The sequence below is a fragment of the Macrobrachium nipponense genome, chromosome 29, assembly GCF_015104395.2.
Source record: "Macrobrachium nipponense isolate FS-2020 chromosome 29, ASM1510439v2, whole genome shotgun sequence".
In the NCBI taxonomy this organism is placed as follows: domain Eukaryota; kingdom Metazoa; phylum Arthropoda; class Malacostraca; order Decapoda; family Palaemonidae; genus Macrobrachium; species Macrobrachium nipponense.
In genome coordinates this window covers 17,906,218-17,918,717 of record NC_061092.1, presented here as the reverse complement: position 1 = coordinate 17,918,717, position 12,500 = coordinate 17,906,218, and the positions used below count along the sequence as shown (strand labels likewise).

Sequence of the window (12,500 nt, the reverse complement as noted above, 5' to 3'; positions counted from 1 at the left end):
ATTTCTGACTCTCTCTCTCTCTCTCTCTCTCTCTCTCTCTCATGTAGGGGGAGCTCAGCACACGAGAGGAGGGACTCCTGTTCTTTTCTCGAACTGGAAGAAAGAGACAAAATAGAGCATTCCATAAAATCCAGTGGAGTACTATTGACCTAAGCATCGAACTACATGCCTAGTTGCATATTGACTCATGTGGATATCAGCTATGGTGGAGAGGAGGCACTATTCAATAATTATATATTCGTGCCATTCATCAGCCAACAAAACTATCTTGCATTGCCGATCACTGAGCAAACCAGAAATCAAGACAAATTTGAGAGAATTCCTAAATAATTTTTTGTAGACTACACTCCTCGTCTGTGTTTGTAATTAAGAGCCTGGTGGTCCACATCAGCCTTCTTTATCCCTTCAATATTTGACCACACCTACGGGCTGCAGTATGACGAGGGCCCATGCTGTCTCAAAGCTGGCTAAACCGACGAACCAACCTAGCCTCATTGCAAGAATGTCTTCACTTTCTAAACTTTCTAAGCCCTTTATGACATATTTTTGCTGTCTGTTATAATCTCCCTCTCTGTAAATCCTTAATATCTCGGATTTTGTGACTCTTACGTCGACTGTTTCCTCGACTTTTATTTGTTGTAATGACAATATATTTCCAAGAGTTAGTATTTATCTGGATTACTTTCTGCTTCAATTCAGGCTCCATTTGAACTCTTTACGTTTATGTATCTCTCTATCTATCTATCTATATCCATATCTATCTATCTATCTATCTATCTATCTATCTATCTATCTATCTATCTATATATATATTATGTATGTATATATATATATATATATATATATATTATATATATATATATCATATATATATATATATATATATATATATATATATATTTATATTTATATATATATGTACCTTCATATATATGCTGCAAGCTAAAACACTAACGTCGTAGGCTGCATTTCTTGGTATTTAGTGGCCCTGAACTATTGCTAGTTGTCTGGCGTTGTTTGATTGGCGTATTTTGCAACAACTTTGGGCTTGTAGTGCCGCTGAGGTACTAGATTAAGTTGTTTTTTGTTAGAGGGTACCATTTAACTCAACTTCTCAGATTTTGTGACAGGCTTAGCTTCTGTACAAGCCCTTAACCTTTCACTGTCTTACTGAAGTTCTCATTTTTAATGATGCAAACCTACTTTCCTTGTTGTCTATTTAAATTATGTATGTTTCTCTCTCTTATTGTTTGTACTTATTCTCCTTATCCCATATTATAGAAGGAGTAAAGCACTTTCAGTTTTATTTTATATACACCTTGATTTCAGATTTTATGCTGTTCAAGCAGCAAATGTCGTTTTTATTGTTGCTTTCTCACCCCGTCGGTTGAAACCCAATGGCAATAATAAATGTATGAATGGCCTCTCAGTCTTGTCATTTCATTCATACCTAAAGACTTCAGCGTCTTCACATCTTTAATTTGTAACATCTTACCTGCTCCGGGTCATCAGTAATTCATATGCCATTGGTAATAGCTTTGGAGATCCCTTCATGTTCGTTCACACCTGTATAGGCCCATTCTCAATATTTGTTCACAAGGAATGCTGTCACTTTCGAGCAGATATACACGTATATTTATGCGCCTATATATAGATTAAGCTATTTATTTAGAATATATATCTTCCTACATGACTGAATGATTACCATATTTAGGTATGAATCCAAAAATCCCTTCCATTCTCGATGCCGTTTAATAACCAAATCGGATATTTATGTCAGCTTTAGATTATTAATGTTATATAAAGACCTGTTCCCTGAAATACCTTCTTTTTCTTTCTTTTGAGATATAGTAAAGCCACGAGATTTTTATTGTAAGCCAGGAATAAAAGCACTCCACCAGGTCTCCACAAAATGCCTTGAAAGCAGTTTTGGATCCGCGGATACCGATTTCTAAAATCAACGTTACTGTGGAGGTGCAGATTAAACGGAAGTCTATATTTCGTTTTTGTGTATGTTCAACGTTGTGGTTTTTTTTATTGTTAATTTTCTGGATATGCAGAAATTGAACAAGCCTGTGTGTGTAATATTTTATGATTGGGAATTTTAGTAGAGTTGTAAGACTATTTCTTTTTTACTTATTTGTGAGAACTTTGATCACCATTTTCATTGCTTAATTTGCCACATATTTTCTTAAGCAGTTCCATAGCTTAGATGTTTATGGATGTAGTCGTTATGTAAACGATTTGTGTATATATATATACATACACACACACACACACACACATATATATATATATATATATTATATATATATATATATATATATATATTATAAGTATGTGTGTGTGTGTATGTAGGGAGGAGTATGTATCTATGTTTGCATATGCATGTGTTTGTGTTTATCTTCAAAACTACTCCTTTGCTTATATTTTAAATTTGTGTTCATATCATAGAAGATTGACTTCTTTAGAGATTAGGTCAAATTATCTTGCTAATTATGCTTTTCCATCTAAAGCTAAGATTCATTTGTGACTAATTTAAACCTTACAGTTCTAGGTTCAGTTTGTATCCTCTGACCTCTACTGTCTTATTTCAATTATTTAGAAAATGTTTTATTTTGTATTATCACTTTCCTCCTAATGTTTCAATGTTATATTCTTTATTTCTAATCCGTTTTCATTTACTGAAAATGTTTCACTTCATTTATAAGCGGGTTTTTATTTTACTTAAATGGCATTTTTTTCATAAAGTTTTTTCTTTTAATAACCCTAAACATTCTGTAATTTCTTGTAGATTTGTTAAGAATTGTAGTATTTTTAATATTTTGCTATATTTTAATATTTTAATATTTAACATTTATTTTAGTATTGTACGTTTCTTCAGTGTCCTGATTTTTCCAGTTTCATACCTTTAGTATTGCTTCAACTTCTCGTAGAAGTTTGTTTAATGTTTTTGTTAATTCTTGGGTTTTTTGCTTTACACTGTCTGTTTTCTTTTCAGTTCTTGAAGAAGTGTTGTTTTGTTAAGTCAGCTTTATTTTTAAGATGTCTAGTTTTGATTTACCGATTTTATCTTAATTTGTTGAAATTGTTTTATTTTGTTCTCTTTTTACGCACTTCAATTTTATTTATCTTAACATTTTTCCTTTTATGTTTTATTAAGATTTGTTTTGTTCTCTATATTGCTTTTAATCTTTTGTATTTTGATTTTACCATTTTTAATAAGATTTTGTTAAACTATGTTTTGATTTCTCTTGAAATACACTTTTAGTAATGTTTTCGTTTTTTATTTCTTGCTTAAACCTTTTATCCTTATTTTTGTAGCCTGCGTACTTGAAACCTGGTTTTTTTCGCCCTTTCTTTCAAATTTTTTCCACATTCTTCAAAAGAGATATTTTCCCATCATTTTACTGCAACAATTTATGAAGATGAATACCTTCGTTTAATGATGAAGCTTTATAAAATGTGACTCTCCAAATGATCACTTACATAGATCACTTTAGATGGGAGAGGGTCATAGGCAGTGAAACATTTTTTCGTGAATTTTCATTTCATTTTAGCTTATTGTATCATTTTACTCTGTTCTTCATTTTTCATCTTTTCCTACCTATTTTTCCTTATCTATAACTTTTCAAATTTAACTCCTAGTTTCGTCAGTTTGTAATCAAACTGATATTATAGTAATTTGAAATTGGAGTATATTGGGGGCACTCAAGACAACTTACTCTTCCTGTATATTGATAATCCTTATGGCACAATTCGTGGTTATTCACTGTTTGGCTCAGAAAATTCTGTTCTCCTGCGTCTTTTTAGACCAAACGATTTGTATTCTTAATGGAGTCGTAATCGTCTCTGCAAGTCATATTTGTTTGAATGTTTGCTAACTCGTATATCTCCAGCTTCCTTCTTGGCCAGACTAGCTTTGAGTATCCATACATTATGGTCATACCCCGCTGTGGAAGCTGTATCGGTACCATAAGAATATAATTATGCACGCCTTGTATATCAGTAATTTTGCGCCTGAAGAACGGAGGCGATGAAAACCAGTGGGGATATAAAACATAGCATTACAAAAAATAAACAAGTATTACTTTATTAGAGTTTCGTACACCGAATGCGTAGATTCTAGTGGCGGTTATTGCTGCCTAAACTATATGTATGGAATGTTACAGCAAGTTACATAACAGCCACAAAACGTTACAAATGCACTTCAAGCAGGGAAGGGGAGGGATTGTTTACAAAGGGTGTTATGAATGGGGGTAGTTGAGAAGGGCAGAATGAGGGGGTCATGAGAAATGTCCAGAATTGACTGCAGTGTTCCAGCTGTCCCTGTGATGTTGCGGTTGCGAAGGAATAATACCGAAATAAAAGATGATAAAAAAAATGTTACAAATGTCTGAGATGTCACAATGGGATCTCGTTTGGAAAACAATTCTATTAATAAATCGTCATCAAAAGGACAGCTGTTTAAAAAGCAGTTATTAGAAATCATATTGACAATAAAGATAAGACTAATATATATACTATATATATTTACGTTTCATTTGTTGCAACTTAAGTCGTTGAACAAAGGTTCGTTTACTCTCAGAACATGGGCACATCCTCACACGCACAGATATATATAGACATTTTTTTAATATAATTATCTGTCTCTCACTCCCTCTCTCTCTCTCTCTCGCTCGCTCGCTCTCGCTCTCTCGCTGTGTTCCTCTATCGTCCTTGTCCGAATACCAAAAACCTGCTCAGACTGAAATCGGGAGTTCCCTCACTTCCTCCTAGATTTGAATTAAACCAATAAGAATCTTGGTCGTAAAAGACTTACAGAGAAAGTCTTGCACCATTCATCTTTTAAAATCTGAGTTAGAATTCCACCAAGAAGAATCATAGTCTTCAGAGACTTTTAAGAGTCTTAAAGTCCTTTTTTTTCTTTTTTTTTCTATTTAAACAATTGGAAAGTCTTTAGTCAGGCAATGGCATTTGGGCTAGGGGCAGGAATGGCATACTCAGAAAGATTATTGGTTTTGCTTCATTTATTGGGCTTTTTCAGATACAATGATTATACAGTTGGTCAAAATCACGCTATACATTTCACCGTAGCTGTTGCATTTGTGTTATATAAATACATTCATATATATATTTTTTTTTACATTTTCTCGTAGTATACCATACCATCCCCCTGAAGGATACTCCAGAGGCTAATAAAACAAAGTGGAGAAAGAAAATGAGATAAAATAATGGTCTTACAGGATGGCGTAATGGACTGGGGAAAGAATTCTATTGAGAAATCATTAAAAAAAAAAAGGTTGAAGATGCTGGTCTTTATAAATATTACAGCCAACTTTACAGACGTCACTTTTAACAGAACGAGACAAATACAGCATATGTATATACGTACAACGATCCACGTCACTGATAACCAAAACATATAACCTTGACTGACAAATACAAAAAGGGCTGTACATGACAATAAACAAACAAAAAAATCATATCAAAGTTATCAGGTACTATAAACATTTATATAGAAGCACCATCCTGCAAAAAAAAAGTATATGTATATATTGTCAGGGATCAGTTTACCAGTTACATCTTGGCTTTTTTGAGAAATACTTTTTTCTCTCTCTCTAGAGACAGTTTATTAGCGAATTAAGCGGTGTAGAAATTTAATGAAATATATGACATTTCTCTATTCGGGAATGTCATGAATAGTTGCATATTGTGAGTGGTGATGTTAGTAAACTAGATTTAGGAATAGTTGTAAATGAAATGTAATAAACTGAAAATAAACAAATTTGGACACTAAGGAATCAAAGATAACCATAATCCGTAACTGGTAGTTGCCGACCATCCTGGCAATTTACATCCATAGCAAAAAATATCCAGGAAAACCTCAAGTAGTTTGGCTGCATTTAATTACACCTGTTCAGAAAGTTAAGAGAATAAATTACATCGAAAAGACAAAAAGGGATAATCAGGAAGATGACATATTTTTCATATGTTTTTACTTTTAACATTAAGAACTGTATATTTTTGACAGTTTTTTTTTTTTAACTGCGATGAATTTATGAGCACGATATACAAGCAAATATTATAAAGTAGACATTAGAGACAGCGAGAAATCTACATAATGTACATGTTCATCCTACATACTATGCACTTCTTTAAGGACTAGTATCACATATGAAGGACATAGGGATTTCAACTCTATGGCCTGTAATAGAGAGATTCGACGTGGCCTACACGCTTTAAACCCGATAATCAGCGAAGTGTGCTTCTATATACATGGGGTCTATGGGGAATAGTCTTGACTGATTCAGTTTTTATGAATTATTGTCTTGTGTTATTGTAAATTTTCTTCAAAACGAGCTGGTTGGTTCAATAACTCCCTCCCAAGGCAATTTATTGTCAAACTTTGCGTATTTACTAAAACCGGAAGGGGGACGTACGACTATCATCGTCACGACAGTCTAAAGCGAATGGGCCACTCGCATCAGAAGATGAAATCTGGGAAATTTGGGATTATTTCATCAGATAAAAAAAGATCTAAATTACACAAGTGCTTAATGATCTAAGAGTTAAAGTTGTGTGGAGCGTTGGCGTGTAATCTGCCCGCGGGTACCATACTTGTGTCCAATACCACCTTCCCTGAGGGAAGGATTTTCTCTATTTTTTTTCTTTTTTTTTTTCTTCCACTCCTGCTGTAGTGGTCGACTGTATTGTCTCAACTGTAAAACATCTGGACAATTCACTGATTCATAAATCTCTAGTAAGTAAATAACATCAAAAAAACTTTATTAAAGCTTTAAAAAAACGAATAGTACATTGAACAACAAACACTGTCACAATTTTATTCATACATTGAAACGTGCATGAATTACAGAGCCTCAGAAATACATTTTTGCACATTTCGGTTCTTCCGTAGCAACGGTCATTGGCTGCGGATCAGGACCGAATGTTACTCGAATGCATACAGCGTTCACGACATTACTACAGCAAGTGCGGTTAGTACTTGAAAGTACTGGTACACGTAAGGCGGGTGCCACGATGAGAGATCAGAGATAAGTTTTGTACACACCAAAACCAGTTCTTTTTTTTTTTTTACAACTTCAACAGCAATTAGTGTCGGGCTCAAGAACTGCTGGCGACCTCAGTTGGATTTCATTTTTGAAAACTGATTTATAAAAAAAAAAAATAAGATGAATTTCAAAAATCATAATCTTGTCATATTAGTTAGTCGCCCTCTGTTGCAGTAATCTTGGTGCAATAGTTGTAAGTTACAGTTGGATAATAATGTTGATGGCTTCTTAATTCACCCTGAATTATCAAATGAAACTTAGTTCTATATTCACATGTGGATGAATGAATTTGATTGGTATTATATCATAAGCAGTAAAAAATTTGAAATTGCTGACATTTTGTTTGCAATTGATGATAAGTTGACTTAAATGATTGTTATGTAAACGTAAGACTGGGAATAACAACTTGGTGAATTCAGAAACCTACAACCTTCTTTGTTGTGAATGTGAACAGGCGAGAGCTACAGAACACAACTTCCATAAAAACGGCCGAAGAAAATCGGTCTTCTATTATGTAATATAATATATATCAACCTATATACTGTAGAGCTCCTTTGGAACCATGAGAAATTATATACAAAAAAAGGTATTTAATCTTAAAGTTATACAGTGTTTTGACTTCACATATCAGAGAATTTAAGCACCTTAAACATGATGTGTAAAGTATACATACATCCATGGATACGGCCGGCATCGCATAAATGCCGGCTGACAGCTCTACTTCCAACTACATTGAAAACTAACGTTGTTAAGCTATACAGGGCATGGATGCCCCTTTCTCTCGACCGATTAGACACACCTTTGCTGGTCACCCAAAGACAACCACACACGCACACAATCGGACACAGTGAAGTCGTCTCTCGTCATGGCATCGAGCGACAGATGCCCTGGGCGCCTCTATCCCGTATAGCAGTTGCAGTACACCGTAGCGTGAAACCGTCGAGGGGAAAACGAAATCATCATGATCACATCTTCCAGTCACCCACCGTGAGGTACTAATGGTGGTGTTCGTCATCTCAGTGCGAAAGACAACACGATACAGAGTGATTATGTACATTTTAGAAATGTTTCTAGATCAGGAGAAAATAATAGGCGGGATGGGCGGAACTTGAGTGAAAAGGGGAAGAAAAAAAATTGAAAGGTCATAATCCTAATTAAAACTGGCTGTCGTAATTAATAGCACACGTCATTAGCCAGAGGCAAGGCAGTAAGTAGAGACACCAACAAGAGTGGGTAGTTCGCGTGTTAGGCGCTAGCGATGACGTGACAAGGTATCAGCACCAACGTCCCGCGGGGCTCACCAGATGGCAGCAAACTCCATTACCGTAATGAAAATGGAAGCCTTTGGGCCTCCTGGAAACTAGAAAAAAAAAAAAAAAAAAAAAAAGTAAGAGCCTGCTAGTGGGAGGAGTTACAGGTGAGGATAGAGGGCTCTTGGGGGAAGGCACTGGTGAAGAGGAGGAGGACGGCGAGGATCTTCCTCGCTTTGGGGAATCCTCCTCCCCATCCATTCGTGCTATACTTGCTGGCTCTTCGTTCAGTCTCCGCTATCTTCCCGCCATTCCGGCTGCTCCCTTTGGCCTTCCGAGCACACGACAAAATTTATGTTGTCCCCGAATTGCCTCTCACTGTTTTCATCACGGCATTTTAGCGTTGACTATTATTTTTTCTTTTTACCTTTCTGTTTCTCTTTACTCGGGAAGGCATCGCTTTTGGACTCTAAGAGAGAATTGAAATGAAAGAGGAGGGAAGCTGAAATGAATCTTTGCCTAGAATTAAATTTCTATATTCAACATAGTTTTTCTCTATTTTATGGCATAGAAGACTAGCTTTTGATTATAAATGTTAATACTTCAAAATAGATTCCGTCCTTATATAGAAATTATTTCTGTACAAATGTTTCAGCCTGTACAAGAGTATATAGCTTTTCTCTTTGATATTACATATCCTCGTGATTTATGGCACAGAATGAGCAATATTTGGTAATATGTAGTTTGTCCGGTAAAAACAAGCAACCTTTTGTTTTACGCAAACCATGGTAATAAGATCTCATTTTTGCGGGTAACTCAAAATACATTTTTGTATCTCAGGATAACTGTATTTTGTGAGTGATATTTTGTCATGTAAGATGTTAGACCACACGGTGATGGTACAAAAGTTGTAATTATTAAAGGATATGAAACGCTTGTATGCTACAAGAGCATACAATTTTGTTTAGTGTATAACTGAAAATACGGCCCTGTCGAGGGTAGTATAGTTTCGGCAATTAAATATAGAGCTATAATGATAAATCTGGATTTCAGAGTTATCTAACTTCAGTGAAGAAGAGAAATAATTTAGAAAAGATATAAGCAGTGTAAAACAACAGTAACAGACTTATTTGGAATTAATCGTGCATTAAACACGAGGGTTACTTTATTATGATAATAAAGTGCTAATACAATCATGTACGACGAACTGAAAGGAAAACCAATTTCGTTTATCTAATAAAATGTTTAACAGCCAAAAGAGCTTTGGCCTTCACAGGACATGTAATTGTATGTATAATAAAAAAATCTAATATAAAATGAAATATCAGTGAACGTGACGAGAGGATATGGTCAATATTGGGCATTAGAGGCCTCCCTCCCTACTCGGTCCCAAATGGCCCCTTCATTTCCCCTGCCTGCCCTTGGATAATTGGGCAGACCACGCAACATCTGGGCGAAGGCAGCTATAATAATGATGTGATGAATGTGCAAGTGCGTAAAGAGGCGTTTTCACGAATACTCTCTCTCTCTCTCTCTCTCTCTCTCTCTCTCTCTCTTCTATTTTATTCCCTTGGCCTAAACTCCCTCATGTTATTACTATACAGTCATCTCTCTCTCTTCTATATCCCGTAGGTTTTCATAAAACTATACAATGTTAACCTCATCGTTAGTCAGTAATCTTTGCTGCTTGATGTTTCATCCTAATTTTTGTTTTATAAATTTAGTTTGTTTTAATATTTAATCCAACAATGATAAGATGTACTGTATCATAAAATATGTAAATCTTCTGCTAGTGGATTCTAATTATATGGTTCCCAGAACATCCTGTATATTGTGCAGGAGGATAGTCAACACGAATCGGTAGATAACAGAATTAAAATGGATTTGAAGATAGTGTATTTAAAGTGCATGATGTAATAAGTTTTTTTCTGGCTGTGATATGTCTAACATCCAAAACTGTCATTAACTATCAGGCTTTAGGCCCTAATTGTACCCAGTACCATGGTCTATTGGTTGCTCTTTATACAGACAAATTTGTGTTTGCTTTTTGTCTTACGGTATAGAACTCGACGGTTTCACATTCAGTCAGAAGTAGGTCAAGAATATACTAGGCATGCTTTTGGGTGCGTGTATGCTTGGGTCTGCGTGAACACAAATCAGATCAGTCTGTTGGGGGCACGTGGTAACATAAGTGAGGCCCGACCCTCTTCCTTTGGCCGGAGAGGATCCTGGCCTTTGTACACCGGCTGCGTATGTACAGTGGGTTTTGGAATTGTTCAAGTGCACGCAAAACCTTGTTCAAGTGCAGGTTACACACTCACGTGCCTTTTCATATGTAAACTGAGGTGGTCGGACCTCGAAAAGGCTCGTTCGCACAGTCGACATCGGAAAGGTCTGTCGCCTGTGTGCTTGCGGAGATGCCGGGTGAGCTCGTCTGATCTCGCGAACTTCCAGCCGCAGCCTTTCCAGTTGCACATGTAGGGCTTCTCCCCTGTGTGGGTGCGTAGATGGGCCTTCAGATGGGATGACTTGGTGTACGTCTTCTGACAGCCCGGGTGCTGACAAGTGTGCGCCGTGATTTTCTTTCGGCTGGTGGGTTTCTTGGCAGCCTTGGCTTCCGGCTCGTCCGGCGGTGGAGGTGGCACCGGAGGTTCTACAGCTGGAGGAGGAGGAGGCGGGGGAGGGGCGGGGGAAGGATGCTTTTGTTCTTGGGAGGAGGGGGTGAGGCGATGTTCAGAACCTGTGAGAGTGAGGGCCTGACAGGAGGCGGCGGTGGTGACGGGGGTGGAGAGCAACTCTGAGAGATTGGGCGAAGACGGCGGGGTCATGACTTTAACCAGCGTCTGTAGTGTCTGTCTCGTGAGGGAGTGGGTACTAGTTAGGGGAGGGTTACCTCCAAGCACGGTCACACTAGAAGACGCTCTCACTCCAGGGGGCAGCTCCTCGTTGTCTGGAGAGGCAGGGGGCGACATCTGGCCGTGAGTATATGTGACCTGCGTCATCTTATACGTGACCGGTGCGACTCCTCCTAAACCAGGTGGTTGCGGAGCTGACGATGGGTTCGGTGCTGCGAGAGGGGGTGCCGCCCCCTCCCCCTGTTGCTGCTGCGGCTGCTGCTGCTGGAGTTGCAGCTGATGTTGGTGCTGCCCATTCATTTGTGATTGCTGCATCTGCTGTTGTTGCTGTGATCCTGTAACGGCTGAAACCGGCGGTAAGGTCGTGCCATAGTTGTTGAATGCCAGAGCGTGAGTTCTGGGCTGAAAGGTGGCGATAGAGGGAAGCTTTGTCGGGGACTCGACTGTTCCGTAGTGGTAATGTTCCTGTTCCATTTCGTGCTTCATGTGCTGCGACTGATGTGCCTCGCCTCCGTAGTAATGACCCTCGGCGGCGCTCTTGGCCAGAGCGTCGAGGTCGACGAAGTCCTCTGCTTGAACCATGGGAGGAGCCTCTATGACATTAGGCTGGAATTGGGGCTGCAGCTCCTCGGCCATGTAGGTGTCCACTTCCAGGCTCCCCTCGATGTAGGCGTGGTAAGGGGAGGCGTACTGATGACTCTGGTAGTTGCTGGTATCCATGACCATCGAGGGGGGAGAGGGCCCTCGGTAATTCTGGTTCTCTTCATTCGGGACGTGGTATCCGCCAGGACCCTCGTCATTGCCCAGCGGGGTTATAATTGGCTCTTGGGGAGGGGCAGGCGGGAGGGGAGGAGGGCAGTAGTTTGTATACTGCAGTGAATGTAGTCTGGGCGTCAGGGGCGCTGTTAGCGCCTGCGATAATATGGAGGGAGTCTGCGGGAGAGAGGGCGCTGTAAACATGGCCGGTGACGAAGAGGTGGGCGTGGTAGGATGTTCGGTGCCAACACTGATGGAATGACCGGCCTCAGGATCCGCTCCTCCTGTGTCTCCCAGCAGCACCGTCTCGATGTCCTGCCACATCTGGAAAGAAAGAAAATATGAAGAATTAGTCAGCCATATTTTATAGGATTATTTGAAATTTTATCATATAAACTAAACTAAGTAAGATTTATTTTTATCTGTAGTAGGGTGACAGTCATATAAATGAATATATAATAGAAAAATTAATAAATCTTTTGGATTATTCATCATTCGATTTATGTTATGATGAGGTCCGTAGGCATGGTGTTTTATATATAATATATATATATATATATATATAT

General features: G+C 38.1%; 1 protein-coding gene across 1 annotated transcript in view; it reads right to left on the bottom strand.

Annotated features, from left to right (window-relative positions):
* Positions 1–4,096: 4,096 nt before the first annotated feature.
* LOC135206164 (Kruppel-like factor 2) overlaps positions 4,097–12,500 on the bottom strand; it is a 392,389-nt gene continuing 383,985 nt past the window's right edge. The window contains exon 2 of the mRNA XM_064237449.1: positions 4,097–12,258. Coding sequence (XP_064093519.1) covers positions 10,633–12,258 — 1,626 coding nt within the window. The 3' untranslated portion in view covers positions 4,097–10,632. The remainder of the gene's footprint in view (positions 12,259–12,500) is intronic.